General features: G+C 60.7%; 1 protein-coding gene across 2 annotated transcripts; it reads right to left on the bottom strand.

The window, feature by feature from the left end:
- Positions 1-90: 90 nt before the first annotated feature.
- On the bottom strand, positions 91-17,964 carry APC2 (APC regulator of WNT signaling pathway 2). Of its 2 annotated transcripts, XM_061151240.1 has the most exons (15): positions 17,923-17,964; positions 16,456-16,614; positions 16,211-16,301; positions 15,937-16,117; positions 15,026-15,134; positions 14,787-14,903; positions 14,156-14,233; positions 13,902-14,000; positions 13,040-13,430; positions 12,442-12,537; positions 10,381-10,520; positions 9,954-10,031; positions 9,693-9,809; positions 9,173-9,387; positions 91-7,035 (listed from the first exon to the last, which is right to left on the bottom strand). In XM_061151240.1, the coding sequence occupies exons 2-15, from the start codon at positions 16,594-16,596 to the stop codon at positions 2,121-2,123; spliced, it is 6,768 nt and encodes a 2,255-aa protein (XP_061007223.1). In that variant the 5' UTR covers positions 16,597-16,614; positions 17,923-17,964; the 3' UTR covers positions 91-2,120. The 2 variants fall into 2 exon arrangements, with proteins under 2 accessions (XP_061007223.1, XP_061007222.1); XM_061151239.1 differs by lacking the exon at positions 17,923-17,964 and having other exon boundaries at positions 14,787-14,900; positions 16,456-16,596.
- Between the last annotated feature and the right edge of the window lie 1,852 nt (positions 17,965-19,816).

The raw sequence follows: 19,816 nt of genomic DNA, 5'->3' as shown, positions 1-19,816 counted from the left end.
GGCTGTACGTATTTACAGGTGTCCTGTGGCACCTGGGATGGAGACGCAGGGAGGGGGACAAGCCAAGACAACCAGGCTCAGGCTGCGGCAGCATGGTGAGGTAGTGCCCCAAAGTCAGTACCCAGCTCGCGGTGTCCATCTGCTCTGGGCTGAGGTCTGGTCTGGGTGCCCTATGTCTCTTGGGTCAGGGCTTCACAGGAGTGTTTGGGGTCCTCGGACTTTGTTCCTCCAAGCTCTGGCCTCAGGCTGATTGTCCAGCAATGGCCAGCACTGCCTCCTCCAGGAAGCCACTCTAATCAGGGCCTCGGGCTCCCACCAGCCCAACGGCTGCGTGGACCGCTGCTGTGATGGATCAAGGTGGCAGGGTGAGCGCTGGACAGGATGGGATGGCTCGGGCCCTGCCCCTGCCTGTGGAGAGAATGGCTAGGGGCAGCCAGCCTGGACGGTCCTCTGCCATCAGTCATGGCAGCCGACATACTCAACCCAGAGGTAGCTCTGGGAATTCTCCCCACCGCCCACGTGGGGAAGCAGGCATGCAGCTGCCAGAGCACAGCCTGGGACTCAGTACGGGGGCTTCCACTCCAGGCCCCCACAGCTTGGCAAGCTGGCAGCATTCCATTTCCAGGGGTGGCTCGCCTATGATGATGGGGTGCAGCATTCTGCAGCCCCTCCCCCCCATTTGAGAAGGAGCTCAGAAGGCCACTCCCCCCTCCCCTCCTGGCTACTGACAGGATGGGAGCAGCCGTTTGCAGAGCAGTGTCTTATCCGTCTTGGAGAGGGGCCTCAGGGTCAGCAGTGGCTGTTCTAGCGCCTGCTCAGTCCCCACCGCTCTCCGCAGGAGTAGTACGTGGTGCAGCCCTTCCTGAGTCCTGCTTCTGCCCCTGGCCCTCAAGCCGAGCCCCTGGCCTGCGGGACTCGATGTCGCAGCGTGTGTGTCTTAAGGAGCGGCAGCACGGCGTCCGAGGGGGGCAGAGGCAGGGCTCCTTCAGCACCTCTTCTCCACCTGGCTCTGCCCAGCTCCTCCCAGAGAAGGGATAGCAACCGGCACACTGTCCCCGGCACACTGTCCCCGGCCCCCAGAGCAGCTCGGCAGGGCGGTGTGACTGCAGATCCATAGGGCGGCTGAGAGCAGCTCCCGGCTCTCGCCCACAGCCGGGCTCCTCAGGGAAAGGAGGTTGGCTGTTCGGGCAGGTGTGCTGGCCCCCGGGAGGATGCCACGCCCCACGGAGCCCGCAGATCCAAGGAAAAGGAGACTCAGGGTGAAAGGCAAAGGCCTGGGATCGGGCAAGCGCCCGCGGGGAGCACTTCCCGCAGAGTGCGGTCCAAGCCTGGCTACTGGGCGGTGGGTAGGCCCCGGCCTCCCCTCCGTTTCTCGGTCTCCTCAGCCACGACCCTCCCGGCACGCCTGCCTCTCCTGGTTCCTTACGAGTACTGCGGGGACGCCCTGTGTCCCCAACGGCCCCGACCAGTTTCGGGGTGCTCCAGGCTCCCTGCGCGTGTCTGTCTGGGGTTGGGGTGGCCTTTCTGCCGGGCGCAGACACGCCCCTCCCGCACGCCCCCAGCTGAGGCTGAGACGGGAAACAAACCAGCTAAGTCGTAGTTAACCAATTACCCGGCCCTGCCCGTAATTACAGGCTTTCTCCTGCGCATGCGCAGCCGCCTCCGCCCCACCCCCTCCCCCCGCCTGGCAGGCTCCTGCAGCCGCCACCCTCTCAGCCCCGTCCCCACCTCGGCGGGCACTGTCATTCCCTCCCTACCCCCATGCGTTCCCCAGAGGGGAAGGGAGCAAGTGTGGTGCTAACGCCGGGCCCGGCAGGGCCAGGAACCCAGAAGGGCACCGTTGAGGACGGCCCGAGCCAGGAGGGTGGTCTCCGCGCGGGCGCCTCGTGGGCGCCCCCTTGCGGTGACGCGCGCTCCAGCCCGCAGCTTACTTTCCTCCAGAAGCTTCCTTGGCTCAAAAGCAAGCGTCTACGCGTGAGTGCGAGGCCCGTGTGGGCAGGGGTGAGGCTCGGAGGGCGGGGCCCTGGGGGGGTGGTGGCAGGCGGGTCCTGGGACCACCCTCGGGGCAGCCAGACGGTCCTGGGCCAGGAGAGGATGTTCTGGAAGTCCAGTACTGGCCACTATTCCAGGAGGCTGGTGGGGACGGGGGTGGGGGCCTTCTCCACGGCGGAGTCAGCGGTGGCCGCCACCATGGGGCTGGGCACGTAGTTGAAGGGGGGGACGCGGGCGGAGCGGCTGGGGGAGCCGTGCCGGCTGGCGGGGACGAAGGGGGTGGGGGCGGGCGCCTTGGCGGGCGGCCCGTCCACGTCGCTGCCAAGAAGGAAGGTGGGGCCGCCGGCCGTGGCCTGGGGGGGCGCCCTGCTCTCCATGCTTGGGGACGTGCTGGAGTTGGTCTTCGCGGCCGCGAAGTCCTCAGTCTGGACCACGGCGTCGCTGGTCTTGCGCTGCGGCGGGCCGGCCGGGCCGTTCTCTGGCGGGGAGCCCAGCAGCGGCAGTGCGCGGGCGGGCAGCGTGCTCCGCAGGATGTGCGGGACGTCCTCGTCCCGGATGCGGCGCCACGTGGTGCCCGGCGCGGCCACCCTGGGCAGCGGCCCGGCCTCCCCTGCGCTGCTGCGGCGGGTGGCGTCCGCTGCAGGTTCGGGGCTGGTGGCATCCGGTCTGCGGACCACGCTGATGTGGGGTAGGGAGGCATAGCGCTTGACCGTCTCGGGCCCAGTGGCCGGCGTGCGGACGGGCAGGCGGGACGGGCTCTCGGAGCTGGTGCGCCGAGGCTGCCGCTCGCTGGGGCGGGGCCGGGCCGCAGGGGCCCGCTGGGCGGCCGGGGCCTGCTGGGAGCCTGCCCGCAGCTCATCGCAGCGCGAGGAGCAGAGGAAGACAGCGGGTAGTGCCGGCCGGCCGCGGCAGGGCGAGGCAGCCTGGGTGGTCGGGTTGGTGGCCTCGGGTGCTGACAGTTCCGAGCGTCGGCGGCGCAGCAGACCCGGCGACTCCTTGATAAAGGTCAGTTGCCGCCGGAAACCCGAGCGCTCGGAGGATTCGCTGCCGCTAGAGCGGGCGGAGGCCACGCGCACCAGGCCCAGGCGGCCCCCTCGGGCTGCAGGGCCCCTTTCTGCGCCCACCCGGCCCCTAGGGCCTGGCTCCGGGGCTGCCCTAGCCAAGGGCGGCGGCCCCCGCCTGGCGGGCCTCTGCATGAAGGGGATCCTCACGGGTGACTTCTGCGTCTTGTGCTGCTTGGCCAGCAGGGCCCTTGCTGGAGTCTTGGGCACTGGGGAGGCCTTGGGGCCGGGCAGGGCCCCTACAGGCTGGGCAGCAGGGGGTGACCTCCTGGGCAGAGGCTGGGAGGCCGGTGAGGTCTGAGAGGAACTTGACGACGGGGTCTTGGCAAGGCGGGCTGGTGGTGTGGCACTTCTCTGCGGGGGACTGAGCGTTGCCAGCTCTGAGATCTTGCCAGGCCGGTGCAGGCTCCGAGACCGCTGCTGCCCTGTGCTGGGGGCTTTGGTGGGGGCCGCCGGCTGCACGGGGCTGGGGGCTCCCATCCTTCTTGCCGCAATGCGGGAACCAGGGGCACCTCTGGACTGTGCCCGGGTGGCCGGACTGGGCATGTAGATCACTGTATGTCCCCGGAGCACCGCCGGCACCCCATTCGGGGCCTTCTGAGTGCCACGCAGCTTCTCCGGCCTGCTGCTGCGCTGGGTGAGGGCCCCTTCTGGTTTCTCTGGCCGCAGGGCACCACTTGGCTGGCCCTCTGCCCTTGGCTGACGCCCCTTCCTATGCAGGGTGGGCTGCAGGGTGGAACCCACCGACTGCCCTGTTGCAAAGGACAGAACGGAATCAGACTCTGAGGAGGCCTCGTGGGCAGCCGCCGCTGCGGCCTGGTGCAGCCATGTGGCAACAGAGTTGGCGCCCTCCTGGATGGCACGCCACTCGATGCTATCCAGGTCTGAGGCATGGTCTGAGCTGGCCGCCTCCTCACTGCGCTCCCGGGGCCCTTCTGCTGCACGCTCATTTGGCTGGGCCTCTCCGGGTGGGCGGCGCCTTGGGCCAGACACCTGGGGCTGGCGCCTGGGCAAGGCTGAGCCGATGCAGCGCCGGAGCAGCTCTGCCTCGGCCCGCGGGCTGGGGGTGCCATCCTTCCTGCCCCCGGGGCCCAGGTCCTTGGTGAGCCCTGGCTTGTGGACCCGGGGCCGGCTGACCATGCACTCGGAGGGCTCAGGTTCGCTGAGGGAGCTGGCGGAGGAGCTCAGGGAGTAGCATGGTGGTGTCTCATCTGCAATGAGGCTGGGCTGGGCCCGGGCAGGCGGTGCCGCCTTGGGTGCAGCCTTGGGCACAGCCTGCACCTCCTTCCTGGCACCAGCTGGGCACTCCCTCTTCACCGCCCGGGGGATCGCGGATGCCCGCCGTGGGGGTGCTGCTGTGACCGCTGTGGCCGTCTCCTCATCTGAGTCATTGCCACAGAAACAGTACACAGCCTCCTCAGTGGGCGTTGTGAGGCATAGAGACTGCAGAGCCCCATCCCCATGCTCCCGGCCTGGGCGGGAGCTGTCCCGCAGGCCGTCCCTGCAGGTGCTTGGGGGCCGGCGGAGGGGCAGCTCCAGCCCTGCCCGGCTCCTGCCAGCCCCCCGGGGCTGCTCTGTGCTCCGGCCCATGCTCCCCACCCTGTGCCGCTGCCCAGCAGGCTGCCTGGTGGGGGCGGCACAACCCGCGGGCTTCTGCCCATCCAAACGCCCACCATCCTTGGGGGGTCCCTGCAGGGTCTCATCACTGAGGGAGGCGGCGCTGGAGAAGTTGACTGGAGTGCCCTCGGCCGAGTCAGTGCAGGAGTCGTCCTCATGGGCCGGGGCAGGCACCAGCATGTAGACCGGCACAGGCAGCGCGCGGCGACCAGGCACCAGTGCCGAGGCCACCTTGCGGAGCCGGGCAGGCACGGACCCACCCAGGCACTCACGCAGCAGCTCCAGCTCCTGATCAGTGGACACCGGCCCTTCCAGACAGCCACTGGCTTCGTCCCGTCGGCGGTGCCCCGGGCCTCCGCCTCCTCCACTGCTGCGCTCTGGGCACGCAGGGGGCAGCAGCCGCAGCTCCACGTCCTTCTGCACATAGAGCTCATGCAGGGCCAGTGCGCTGAGGCTGGAGGCACACGAGAAGTTCTCGTCGGGCTTCTCCACGGTGAAACGCACGCTGCCTGCGTCCAGCTCGGAGGGCAGCCGGCAGCGCTCCCGGCAGTCGGCGATGTCCAGGAAGCGCTTCACGTAACTCTCCCACTGCAGGCTGAACTGGGTGGCCTCCCGCTCGCCTGGTGGTGCTGGGGCCAGCGGCGGTGTCTTGCTGCGGCTCGGTGGCATGGTTTGCCCGGGGCTATCAGGCAGCTCACTGGGGCTGACCGTGCCGCTGCCCAGTCCGCTGCACGGGTCACTGGGGATGGAGCTGGCAATGGACGGGCTCTCGAAGCTGCCCAGTGAACTGACTGAGCTGCAGCGGCTCAGTACCAGCGGTGTCTCCTGTATGCAGTTCTCAGAGGAGCTGGACGGTGTGGCATCCTCCACCCCCAGGCCCCGACCCCTCTGGGGTGCCGGGATGGCCATGGGCAGGGAGGTGGCCCCCGGGCCCCTCCAGGCCCCATCCAGCTCTGCCTCACCAGGGCCAGCCTCCTCCAGCCCCTCCAGGGAAGAGTCACTCTCGTCTAGGTCCCCAGCCTCGCTAGGCCCCGGGCGGCCAGCTGAGGACAGCGAGGACAGCGAGCTGCAGCGGGACAGGCAGAGGGGTGCTTTCTCGACCGCTAGCTTCTCAGGCACACTGCTCAGGCCCTCTGTGGACAGCCAGGCCTGTTTCCGGGCCCCGGGGGCCAGGGACCCTGCACCCACCCTGGTGGCACCCTCCAGCAGCGGCACGTGCTGGTAGGTGGGCGACAACTTGATGGTACGCACGTGGGCGTCTGTGGCCTTGGCATCCCGGGCCTCAGGCTCAGCCTGGCCGCCGGGCAGGTTGAGGTCAAGCCGGCTGGGCCTCGCCTGGCCACGTGGGGGCCCCTCTCGGTGCTCAGCCAGAGCAGCCAGTGAGCAGGGCCGTGAGTGCTCACGAGGACAGTGCCCATCACTGGTGCTACCGCTATTGAGACTGTCATTGGAAAGGCTGGCGTGGGCTGCCTTGAGCCGCAGCAGTGGGTGAGCCCGGCTGCCGCCCGCTTCCCGCCGCACCCCCTCAGGTCCCCTGCAAGGTGAACAGGATTGGGCACGGCCTTCTCGCGGGGCCTCCTGCCCAGGGTCCCCGGAGCTGAGGCTGAAGCTGTCGTCAGAGGAGGTGTGCAGGGCCGAGATATCCTCCACCAGCCTGTCGATGCGAGCCACCGCCAGCGCCAGCTTGGCCTTGGCCCTAGCTGCCACGGCTGCCTCCCCACAGGCCTCCTTCTCCACCTCCAGGCCTCCTCGGCGGGTGGGCGGGGCTCGGGCCAGCGCCTGGCCCTGCAGGAAGGGGCTGCCCAGGAAGAGGGAGAGCACTGCGGGGCTGGCGGGCTCTGCGGCAGTGGCGGCAGCGGCCAGGGAGGGCGCATCGTCGTCGTCAAAGCAGCCCGAGTCAGAGGCGTAGTCCTGGGCCAGGCCGTCCAGGTGGCGCAGGGGCGGGAGGGGCTTCTTGGAGATGGCCTCGGCCTCCGGCAGGCCCTGCTTCTCCAGGTGGTCAAGCGCCTGCGCCAGGTGTCGTGTGTCCAGCTCGGCCTCTAGCGCGCGCTGCTTGCGCACGTACAGGCTGGGCGCGCAGGAGCCCGGGGAGATCGCGGTGGCCGCCGGCTGGTACTTGGCAGGCCGGTGAGCCAGCAGGTTGCGCAGCGCGGCGGCGCTGCCCATGGCGATCATCTTGTGCTTCGAGTGCACCAGGTTCCGCAGCATACCCACGGCGCCCAGGTCCCACAGCAGCTCTTGGTCGCGGGGGCTGCGGGCCGACAGGTTCCAGAGCGTGCCGCACGCATTGCTCACTATGGTCAGGCTGTGCGACGTCAGGTGCTGCAGCAGCGTCTGCAGGCAGTTGTGGTCGCGCAGCACCTGCCTGCGGGAAGCGGGGCGGAGCGCGTCAGGCCCCGCCCAACCTGGACACCGCCCACCACCCTCCCCGGCAGGATGGGGCAAATCCAAACAGAAGATGCCCAGGTAACTTCGAATTTCAAAAACAGAGCTAAATTCTTAGTGTAAGTGTATCCCAAACATTGGGTGGGATGTACTTGTGCCAAAGCTTTTATTAATATCAAACTATTAAACAGTACTATTAATTCGTTATTAATACTCATGTAAAGTCAAATTTAGTTAACTCATTTAAAAAAATTTTTATTCTATAATGGAGTATAGTTGACTTACAATGTTGTTAGTTTTAGACGTACAGCAAAGTGGTTCTGTTATACCTTTATACATTCTTTCTCGGATTCTTTTCGCATCTACGTAACTATAGTAGAATTCGCTGTGCTATACAGTAGGTTCTTGTTATTTTACATGTAGTGTGTAGTATATCTCTTTATATACCTATACTAGAGATTTCTGTTTGTTTCTAAAGATACCAAGTACTATTTATTATTAGCATTAGTAGTAGATAAAATGTTTTATTTTGCTTGATAAGACTTTTTTTTTTTTTCTGTCCACTCCATGACTTGTGAGATCTTATTTCCCCCACCAGGGATGACTGAACCCAGGACCTCGGTAATGAAAGCACAGCCCTAATCACTGCACGCCAGGGAATTCTCTACTGGGGTAAGGTCATTAGCACCAGTATATCCCATGTAATTAGAGACGTGAATGGCAACCCACTCCAGTATTCTTGCCTGGAAAACTCCATGACAGAGGAGCCTGGAGGTCTATACTGCATGGGGTCGCAAAAAGTCGGACACAACTGAGCAGCTAATGCTTACACTTATCCCATGTAATATTTAGGATATACTGAAAATAGTATTGGGGGCTTCCCAGGTGGCGCTAGTGGTAAAGAATCCACCTGCCAATATGGGAGAGGTGGATTCAACCTCTGGATTGAGACCCTGGACAAAGAAATGGCAATGCCCTCCAGTATTCTTACCTGGGAAATCCCATGGACAGAGAAGCCCATGGACTGTAGCCCACCAGGCTCCCCTGTCCATGGGGTCTCAGATAGTCAGACAAAATTAAGTGACTAAGCACACACACACAAAGATAGTATTAAAAGGAAACAGAAATCTAAGTATTGTTTCTTAATGTTTTAACTGATAAAATCTTCAGCACAGGTATATCCCATGCAATATTTGGGATATACTTAGATGTATACTTTTTAAAAGTTATATACTTTCATATATCAGAAGCATTACTTATTAGTAATATTAATAAGTGAAATTAATAAAGAACAAGTTTTTATTACTATTATTTAGAAAGTGGTGCATTTTTATTTTAATAAATTCATTTAAAATTCAATATAAGTATGCAATGTTATAGTAGGAAATAAATATGTTAATGAAGAATAGGTATTGTTTTACTTAATATTAATGAATATTTTAATAAAGAGCAAGTATTATTAATGTTATTTAGAAAATTATGTATTTTTTACTGAGTTAATTTAAAATTTAGTACAAGTATATCACATGCAGAGTTTGGGATATACTTTTAAAAGTTATGTCTGTTCACATAGTGAAGTATTGTTGTTGAAGTATTGAAGCTTGTTGTTAATGTTACCTAGTAAGTTACTTATTACATAGTGAATAACATTTTAATAAAGAACAAGTATTATTAATATTACTTGAATATTATGTTTATTTTTACAAAGCTAGTTTAAGATGTAGTACAAGTATATCCCATGTAGTATTGGGGATATATTTATACTAAAAATAGCACCTAGGGGGTCATCTAGATGACTCATTGGCAGGAGAAGGTAAGGCTCCCGGGGGAGTTTACTGCAGAGGGGGAGTTTACTGCAGAGGGGGAGCTGCCAGCCCCACTCCAGTGCCCCCACTCCCTCCCCCCACCTCTTTACCCCCAGCGCTCCAGCACCCCTTACACCTTCCTCCACCCCCCAGCACCCCCCTCCTTCCCCCCCCTTCTTTCCTCAAGCCCTGCCCCAGTGCCCCCCACATCTCCTTCCTCTGACCCCAGCATTCCCCACTCCCTTCCCCCACACCTCCTTCCCCCCTCCCAACGGGGACCCCTCCCACCCCCTCTCCCCGCCCCCAGCTGACCTGTAGTCCTCACGGGTGGCGATGAGGCTGGACACATTGCGCAGGATGCCGCCACCGCTCTCGATGATGGCTAGCGAGTTGCTCTGGCACTTGTAGGTCAGTGTGCTCACCAGGAAGCCCAGGGCACCATCCACCTGGCAGATGGCTGCCTTGTTCTCCGTGCTGTGCGCCGAGAGGTTCCACAGGGCGCTAAGCACGCTCTTCAGGGTGGACTCCTGGGTGCAGGGCAGGAGCAGCAGGGGGTCAACAATGTAGTGGGGACAACACAGCCCACTCACCAGGCCCTCTCCCCCAGAGGCACCCACGTGAGATACCCAGATGCGTTTTCAAATTTAACTAACAAGTAATGGAGTCAGCTATGACAGGTTCTCTGAGCGGCAATGTTGGGAGCCCCAGGTGTGGGCCTGTTGCCAAGCAGTGGGTTGTCTGACTTGGTTTCCCCCCAGGTGGAGAACTCGCCACCAGTGCCTCCTGCCCACCCTGGCTGCCCCGCCTCCCAGCCGCCCCACTCGACACCCACCTTAGTGGCTCGCAGGACGCACTGCATCAGGGCAGTCATGCTGCCCACCTCCCTCAGCACCTTCTTGCTGTTGATGTCAGCCCTCCAGGACAGGTTGCGCAGGATGCTAGACACGACCTGGGGGCGGGGCAGGGCAGGCAGGGTGGGCCTGGGCCAGGCTCCCACCCTAAAGGCCTGCAGCAGCTGGCACACAGCAAAGCGCAGGGGATGCCCTCCACCTCCCCCCCCCCCCCCGCCAGTGTTCCCACAGCCTCCTGATACCTGGTGCAGCTCCTCACTCTCTGATGCCAGCTGGGCGACAATGGCCTCCATGCAGCCCCGGCGGGCACACAGTGCAGCCTGTGGTGGGCACAGGGAAGTCATGCCATGTCGGGGGGGACAGGTGGGGCGAGTGTTAACCAAGCACTTGCAATGTGCTGGAGCTTGAACCCCACCCCCATCTTCACCACCATGGAGGGAGGGGAGCAGTCACTTCATTGCCCAAATGAGCCTGAGGCTCAGGCAGGTGCAAACACTGGTCTCCCCCGCAGCCCTCCATCCACAGCGCAGAGGCCCCCTAGCCCACAGGGCAGAGTGGCCAAGAGGACAGTGGCCTGGTTGAGGGAGAAGCTGGGCCTCAGTCTCCCCACCTGTCCCACAGCTCAGCGCTACTCTGGGCCTGGTGAGGCCGACCCGCCCACCCAGGCACCTTGTTGGCGACGTCCCCGAAGGTGAGGTTGGTGAGGGTCATGCCGGCGTATCGGCGCAGGGCCAGGTTGAGAGGGTCCCGGGTCATCTTGTGCATCTCATGGTCAACCTGCAGTAACTCCGCCACTGCCTGCAGCCCACCTGTGGGGGTCCCGGCAGCGCAAGGGTGGTCAGGTGCCCCCAGCCATCCCGCCTCACAGGTCACTCTGCTATACACCCTCCCTTCTCTTCCACCCCCAGTCTGCTCTCCTCAAGCCTACTTTTGAAACCCGACTCTGAGGACACCTCCTCCAGATAGCCTGCTGGCAGGCTTGCCTTTCCCCTCGGTGCCCTGTGCCTCTGTGCCTGCCTCCTTTCCACTGTCAGTCTCCAGTCACACGTGGTCCAACTACAGAGCCTTTGCATGTGCTATTCCCTCTGCCCGGGTGCTCTTCCCCACTGTCCACCCAGTTTCCTGCGTCCCCTTCTGTTGAAGAGTCACTTCCTCAGGGAAGCCCCCCAACTTCCCAAACAAGAAGTCTCAAAACCATTAGACAGCGAATCACTGAGGGCAGGGCGGGAGGCTGCGCCCTGCCACGTCCCCAGGACGGACCGGATGGCATATGCTCAGGAGCCATTGCTGATGGCCCCCACACACAACCCTCTGTTCACTAGGACACAGGGTTCTCACGAATGTGGACGGTGACGGTCAAAAGGTACAGGAACCCAGACACACACGGCCCTTCCCCTTGCTCAGCAACGGGATCCTTCTCAGGACTGTGAAGTGCTTTTGCTCATGAACACACCAGTGGGGGCCATCCTGGGGAAGGGGCTCAGCAACACAAACCCACAAGCTTCCAAAGGGACCCTGTGTGTGTGTAATGTGCATAGCAGAATGAAAAAAATGTTGAGATACATAATTCAAAGTTGAGGGGGGTATCCAAAGCCTTTTTGCTTCTTAATCTTAAAAATCCACTCCTAGGAGCCTATATATTTATATATATATAGTGGAATATTACTCAGCCACAAAAAAGAACAAAATATTGCCATTTGCAGCAACATGGATGCAACTAGAGATTTTCTGTGAAAGACAAAGACAAAAGCCATATGATGTTACTTAATGTGGAATCTAAAATATGACAAATGAATCTATCTGCCAAACAGACTCACAGACACAGAGAACAGACTTGTGGTTGCCAAAGGGGAAGGATGGAGTGGGAGGCTGCGGTTGGCAGAGGTAAGCTATTATGTGCAGGATGGATACACAACAAGGTCCTACTCTATGGCACAGAGAACTATATTCAATATCCTGTGATAAGCCATAATGGAAAAGAATTAAAAAAGAATATATATAACTGAATCAATTTACACCTGAAACCAACACATTATAAATCAACTATACTCCAATAACAAATATTTACCATACTATAAATTAAAATGGAGAAATCTTATAAGCCCAGAACGCACAGCCCAAGGGTCCTCAGAGTACCAGTGCCTGTTAAATTGCACTTCACACACCATGCCCACAAGAGGGGAGAAGGTAAATCATATCTTAACTTCATCAAATAAGTGACCTTTCAGGCCTCCTGGAGGGGACTTGGTAACCCCCAGGGGTCTGTGGAACAGCCAAGAGAGGAAAGCCTCAAGAGCTGTGCCCTCTTGTAAAGTGGCCACTGCTCCAGATGCCCCCCACCCCGCCCCTCACCCCACATTGTCGTACCATGTGAGACCTTAGGGAACTTCTGAGTGCTCCGATCACCTGCCAGGTGAGAGGTATGTGCCTCATTTTGTATTAGAGTAAAACGAAGCAGATGAATGTAATTTGCGCCCTTGGTATTTCTGTTTCCAACATTTCAACGGACCTTCGTTAGGAAAAAGATGTAATATTCCCAAACCTAAAATTTCACAGGGTCACCCTGCCCTGACCACTGGTAGGTTAGATTCACCTCAGCTCCTGACTTTCCCAGCCCTACCCCCATTGCCTGAGTCCCAGGACCACTAGGGCCCAGAGCCTGCCCTGCGCTGGAGGAGGCCTGGAGACCTTGGACCAGATCAGGGGCAAGGGTTGATGAGGGACACTCACCCAGCTCATTCATGGCACGGCGATATTCCTCGTCGAAGGACAGCTTCATGACGGCGCAGGTGGCCTGACAGATCTGCGGCTCGATGGGCACCGGCGCTGTAGGCACAAGGACCATGGTCAGAGCCCTCCCACTCCCGGAGATGTTACCTGGTGCGTCCCCGCCCCTCCCTACGGTCTGCACTCTGCAGGCCTGCCAAAACCCCAGTTTTTCAAAGTGCTGTGCGCTGGGCTTGTGGGAGTCACTCCCGGAGTAGAGGGGCCTCCTTCACAGAACCTCTAAAGTGAACAAGGAGCGACCTGCCTCACCCAGTCTGGTGCTCAGCATCGGAAATTAACTTTGCAATCAGCCACAAAAGCTAGGAATCTCAAACTCTGCACTCACGTTTGGAGGGTTGCCTACAATCCATGGTTTCTTGAACATCTACCCCGCGGCCTGGGTTGTTCGTGGTTGTCCCTTCACCAGTCTATCTTCACAGGTTCCCATGAGACCTCAGCCAGCGCCAGGCACAAAGCAGGTGCCCAGGAGAAGCCAGAGGCCCCTGACACCCCAGGGTGCTGCCCTGCCCTGCCCCGCGGGGAGCCCAGGATGCGCACTCACCAGCACCGGCACCGCCGCCCTCAGGCCCGCCATCCCGGGCCTGCAGCCAGTCCCAGCAGGTCTCGCAGTAGGCGCGGATCTGCTCCAGCACGTGTAACACGCGCATCTCCTTGCGTGCCAGCCCCTGGTCGGGCTGAGAGAAGACGATATTGTGCAGCGCTGCATTGGCGCGCATGCGCGCATCCTTGGCTCCCGGAGCCCCGGGGGTCCCGTTGCGACCCCCAGCCCCGGCCTCGGTGCCATGCAGGATCTGCAGCAGCAGCGGCAGACAGCCTGAGCGGCGCATGGCCACGCAGCTTTCGGGTGAGCTGGACATGGCGAGCAGCGTCCGCGCCGTGTCCTCCTGGTCCCGCGTTGCCAGCATGGACAGGAGCCAGAAGACCACCTCCACCTGCGAGGGGCAGGAGATGTCAGGGTGGGGAGCCTGCACTCCCCAGCCAGGGACAGTCCCCCAGCCCCTGGTGACTCCCCCTAAACAAGGGAGTCCCATCATGCTAGCCCTCTCTCACCCTGCATCCTCCCAGAGAACACACACATACACCCTACTGCAGAGACGCCCCCAGTCCGTGAGGGCCAAAGGCCCATCCCACCGGCATCACGGGTACTCCTAAGCTAGCATGCCCTCCAAATATATAGGACAGGTAGCCACACCAACGCCAGGCTCCAGACTACAACCCAGCCTCACCAAGCACTCCAACTCAGGGTGACCATCCCACACCTGGATAAGCTTTATGGCGGTCTGGGGAGGAAGGGCCTTCAAATGCAGTAGGGGTGCAGGACCCACTTCACAGTGTATCCCAACCAAGCTGCCGCCATCCCTCCACCCCGCCTGTGAGCATCCCCCGACCTGGACTCCCCTCACCTTACTGTTGCCCGGCTGAGGGGCACCATCCTCAGGGTGCGTGGGGACCTCATTTTCGGCGTCCTCGTCCATGGGCATCGACTTCACTGCCAGCAAGGCCTGTGGGAGAGCGCCAGGCCTGTGGTTTCCGCCCAGGGGCACCATGCAAAGCTCTCAGGCTGCCATGACAACGTAGTGGGGGCAGGGCCCTGGGGGTTCCCTTACTGTCTTGGCTGTCATCACCTACTAGGGCCCTAGCTCCGCCGCCCTGGTACCTGGGGCTCAGTCTGCTGCACCCGGTCCTGCGCGGACAGCAGTTCCTTGTCGATCTGCTCCAGGCGGGAAGCACGGATCTGAGTGGGGGAAAATGCACGCTGTGGAAATCCCGACTCCGCGCACGTCCCAATATGGCCCCGCCCTCAGCTCAAATCGGCCACACCCACTGTCAAAGCCCCTGGGCTCTGACCCTGGGCTTCTTCCTCGATGTGGCCCTCCCACTCTAAACACCCAGTTACTTGACTCCACTCACTTCCTGGCCCCACCCAAGGTCCAACCCTTAACCCCGGACTCTTGACCCGCCCAAAACTTAGACCCCTGGCTACCCTCCAGACACACTCAACTTTCTGACTTGGTCCCGCAATTTGACTGGCAACGCCCAAGTCTTGTTCAGACTCGGTTCCTCGCACTGTCGGCTCCGTCCCCATCGCCCGGGGACTCTGCCCTCTGTGCTGGGTCCGGCCTAAACCCGCTCTAGCTGTGGCTTTGCCCCCTGCGACAGGCCCCACCCACAGGAGCCTCTGCGCTCTGATTCGCCCACAGGTATATAACCCCGCGCTAACCCAGACTCCTCCCACAAGGTCTGCGCTCTGATTCGCCCACTGGTGCACTGGCCCGCCCGCGCCGTACCTGCGCCCGCTGCACCATCTCGTCCGAGGTGCCGAAGCGCTCCTCCATCAGCGAGCGGATGTGCTGAGCCTCGAATTCCAGCTGCTGCCGGATCAGATCCATCTGCATCGAGAACTGCTGGGAGGGGCGGACGGGCCCCGTGAGGGGGCTCCCGGGAAGGGGAGGGGCCTCCACCTCCGCTCCACGCCCCCCGCCGTAGGCGGGGCCCTGTGGACCCCTGGGCCGCCCGGGGAGCTCACCGTCTCCACGTGCGGGAGTTCATCCAAGCGCTTAGATAGCCCTTGCAACTGCGAGTAATACCAGAGCTTCTCCTTTTCCTCCTTCTCAATCTCATTCAACAGGAAACACCTGGGGGAGGGCAGGTCGGTGGGCGCGGGCTCACAGGCCGGGAGCTGTCTACCCTGATTTTAATGAACACTTCTTGGGTGCCATGTTTAAGAGGCAGTGTGGCAGTCTCAGCGCCCATAGCACTCCCGGGACTGGGGTGGGGATGGGGTGCAGAAATTAATTGAAAGTAAAAAAGGCAACTCATTTGTAAACTGTGATCCTCGGAGAGAGGCTCTGAAGAGGTTAACACCTCTGCAATACTGGATAATGGCTTTCTAGCCTACACAGGGTAAACTTGAGGCTCAGACTTCTTCATGTCTGGTGCGGAGACACCATTCTACAGGGCATTCCCATTCTACAGGGCAGAAGTCTGAGGCTGGCAGGGGCTAGGGTTCCTGCTTGAGGTCAGACAGCAAAGCATAGAGTTAACTCCAGCCTGCTCCAGAGCTGTTCTACCTGACCCTACACGACCCAGCTGAGCTAGGCACCCAGACCCTGCCTTCTTCTGGCCTCAGGCCCAGGTTTCTTGGGCAGCAGCCTTTTCTCCACAAAGATTGCCTTGAGTCCCCCTGGCTCCAGGCCTGACTCTGAGCCCTGGCACCGGACACAGCCCTGTCCCTGGCAATGCCTGTGTGTCCGGGACCCCTGGGGACGTCTCCCAGGAGTCTTCCCCTCAGCAGGAACACCCCCCTCCTCTTTGTCCTCCAGTTGAGGTCAGTTGGGCCAGGGAAGGGGGCTGAGGTACCAGCCCCCTGGGGGCAGTGGGTGGGGTGGGGTGGGGGCAGGAGGGCTCACAAGGTGGGTAGAGATCCCCCCATCTCACCGTTCCCGGTCCAGTTCCTCCAGGAGCCGAATGGTGGCCCGGCTCAGCTCCCCAAAGCTCTCTTTGGAGGGCCCAGAGCTATGCACTGGGCTTCCCTCGGGGGTCCGGGCAGTGGGTTCGGGGGCCAGAGCTGGGGGCTGGAACTTGAGGTTATACAGGCTGGTGATGTCCATCTGCAGGGCTGAGTGGGCATGGAGAGAGAGGTGAAGATAAGCACCTCTCCCTGCCTCCCCTCCCCGCAGTATGCAGAGGAAGTCCCAGGTCAGTGCCTCACCTTTCAGCTGTTCCAGCACCTCAGTCTGCCCGGAGGACACCAACACACGGGCCTCCTGCTCCAGCTTGCCCTGTAAATGCTGCAGGACTGCCTGAAGATGGAGGCAGGAAAGATAGCGGTCGGTGATGCCTGGGAGCTCCGGGTCTGGCCATCTGTTAGATGCCCTCGTCCTGCCCACCCATCCCTTGTGTTTGTCCCTGTGCCACAGGCTGTGTCCTCTGCCTCGCCTCGCCTCCCCCTCACACCTTCATTCCTGACGTCTCTGTCTCCAGCTTGGACAGGTGACTTGAATTATCCCGAAGCTCCTGCCTCAGGTGACTGTTCTCGGCCTTCAAGGCCTCCACCTGCCGCACCAACTGCTCATAGGGCGCCACGGAGCTCGTCATCTTCAGCTCCTGCAGTGCCTGGGGCCGTGGGAGACAGGGATCATCCAAGGGTCTGGGGAGGAGGCAGCCCCTGACCTAGGTTCTGGCCCTCCCACCCAGCCCTGGGTGGGTCTCAGGCAGGGTGGCTGGATGTTGCAGGCAGAATGGTGCTAGCCCAGGGAGTCTGGGGGACAGACCACCTGGCAGATGGGGTGACAGACACAGGCAGGCAGGGACAACAGGAGACAGAGGGACAGAGCCATTGGACAGGTTTTCAGACAGACAGCCAAAGTGACCAATAGACAAGACACACAGACAGATGCTGGCCCTCACTGTGGGGGCTTCTGGACACACAAACGGACAGTCAGCTAGACAGACATATGGCCTGACAATTTAATTTTATTATTATTATTAATTTTGGCCAAATCCATGACATGTGGGACTTTAGTTTCCCAACCAGGGATTGAACCCACACCCCCTGCATTCAAGGCTATGTCTCAACCCCTGGACCACCAAGGTAGTCCCCAACCTGATAATTTAAACTTGCAGGTGGGCTCTCCAGCCCAATGCCACCAGGCTTAGACACACAGCCAGAGATAGACAGACAGACAGATGATAAACCAAGACCCTCTCCTGAATAAGCACAGGTGCCCAGAGGCTGAGTGGACAGACTGCCAGCTGGCCCAGATGATGGACAATAAGAATGCCATGAAGGTTCTAAGAAAGTGGTGGACAAGCTGATGGTGGAGCCCTGGCAACTGTACAGTTGGACAGACAGACCCAGAGCCGCGAGGATCACCTAGGGGTCTGGAACCTGGACACCTGCAGCCCCAACACCCATTCAAGCAGCGGTTGGATCCAAAGTACCTACCTGCTCGGCCCGGTGCCCCTCTGGTCAGCCCTCTGCTAGCCCCTGTCGCCCCCAGGACCTCCAGCCCCATCCCCAGCACATGGCCACCGCCGCTTGCTTCTTTGTGTGTCTGGCTGTCCTTCCTTACTCGGCCCAACCTCCTCCGTCTATCCAGCTGGCCAGTGCCTCCTCCCTCGTCTTCGCCCTCCTGACGGTGCAATCCCACCACCAGCCCCCCTTCCCTCTTTGTTCCCTTCCCATCAGCCCATGCCCCCTCCCTCCGCCTTTGTCTGAGGCACACCAATGGCAGCTCATCTCCTCCGCCACCTCCTCCCTAGGAGCCCCCTCCCAAGTCAATCAGTCAGCCACCCCTGCCCACAGCAGGGGGGGGGGCACACCTGCCTCCTCCCCTCCCCCTCCACCACCTGGCCGCATCCATTCATTCACTTTTTCACTCATTCTCCTCTCTCTCCCCCACCAAGGAGCCCCCCACTCACCCTATGGATCCCAAGGGCACAGCTGAGCCTGGAGTAGGGGTGCGGGGGCTTGGCCCCAGGCAGGACATGGAGTCAGTCCTTTCTAATCACTCGGAGGATCTACTGCATGCCTGGCTCTGTCATCTGACACCTTGTCACAGTCCTGAGTCTCAGCGACCACCATTAGATTGTTCCCAGAAAGAGAAGCTGAGCCGGGGGGTGGGGGATGCACCAGGCATGCATGGAACTCAGACACTGCCCTGCAAGTGCTCACAAGTCCAGGTAGTGCTGGAGGTATACCAGCCCTGCCCTCTCTGCAAGCCTCAGTTTGCACATCTGACAAATGGGGAGAACTCAATCTGCCAGGCCTGTCTTGTGGGAGACTAGAGGGCCAGGTGGGATGGCTGGAGCAAACCACAAGTGACAGGCAGACAAGACAGTCCTATGTGAGACAGCGTGTCAGGTGGGGGAGACTGGTGCCTGAAGACCACAGCTTCCCCTCCCACCACAGTAATGATCCTGCTTATGACTCAGCCAGGAGTCCCAGCTGGGCATCAGGAAGGACTGGAGTTTCGGTGAGACCCCTGGGGTCCAGCGGGGGCCCTGTGTCCTGGTGGAGGCCACCACACGTGCCCACCCAGGGGGAGCAGTAGTCCTGGGCATAACCCTCCCATTCCCCAAACCCAGAACCCGTCTGCAGCCCCTTCCCAAGGCTGCCCTCACGGGCTCTTCTGGAATGGCCCAGTGGAACTTCAGACCTTTCACTCCCCTCACACCCAGTAGTTACTGCTATGTCCCCATCAGGCTGAACTTGGCAGCTGGGCTACCTGCCGGGCTCCCCCCTCTCATTCCAACCTGGGTCTCTAACCCCACACTCCCATCACCCACCCCAAGCTCTGCCCTGGGGGGACCCTCTCAGGGCATCCTCGCCAGCCCCTTCCTGGCCTCCCACGATCCACTTTTCACACACAGTCAGAGGGAACTTGGAAAATCACAAGCTGGACCCCATTTCTGTCCTGTGCCAATGCCTCCAGGGCTCCCTGGGGCCTTCAGCATAAGCTGTGACTCCTTCACAGAGGCCCCACGTCACTGCCCCTGGCAGCTCTTTTTCCCCCCACCCCAGGCCTTGACACATGCAGTTCTCCTGACCAGAACACCTCTCCTGACTCCTGCCATCCCTCACAGTGCAGCCTCCTCCTGGAAGCCCTCCTGCCTGCCCTTCATCCTAGGCTGCCTCGAGGGACTGCATCAGACATCTCCATCACCAACAGGAAAGCACATACAGCTAGGGGTTTGTCTGAATGAGCAGCGAGAGGCCGCATTTCCTCTGATTCAACTGACACTCAGAGAGAGGCAGCAGCATCCCCCTAGGCACATTGGCCAGCCCGCAGACTCTGGGAGGCCTGGGTGTTGAAACCTGTGAGTGGGTGTTTGCATGGGACCAGCTGCAGAGACGCAGACGCCTAGCTCCCTGGGACACAGTTTCTCCTCTGGCTCCACCCTGAAGAAATGGAGTCTCCACATTGTGTATTTACAGGCAAGGCAGAGAGAAAAGGATGGAGACTCCTGGCGAGGCGGAGGCTGCCCTCCCTGCCCTCCACCCAAGGAAGGCGCCCGCTTACTTTATTTCATTGGGTTGGGCTGGCTGCGGTGCGGTGCGGAGGGCTTGGGTCTTCCTCCCTCCGCGCTGCTACGCCGGCCCCGCCCAAGCTCCCAGTCTTTTAGGGCTGGGGCGGCCACGGGGCCCAGGTTCCAGGGCTCCGGGATTTCGGCGGCTCTGACAGGGGGCTCCGGGGCGGACAAAGCCCGGTCTGGGCCTCGCCAGGCGGCGCCGCCGCTCAGGGCGCTGGACGAGACCACCGCGAGCGGGGGAAGATGCGGGATGGATGCAGGCGCGGCGGCCAATGGCGGCGCG

Source organism: Dama dama, chromosome 9 (assembly GCF_033118175.1).
Source record: "Dama dama isolate Ldn47 chromosome 9, ASM3311817v1, whole genome shotgun sequence".
Lineage (NCBI taxonomy): Eukaryota > Metazoa > Chordata > Mammalia > Artiodactyla > Cervidae > Dama > Dama dama.
The sequence above is the reverse complement of the archived record's forward strand: the minus strand, read 5'-3'. Positions and strand labels throughout refer to the sequence as shown.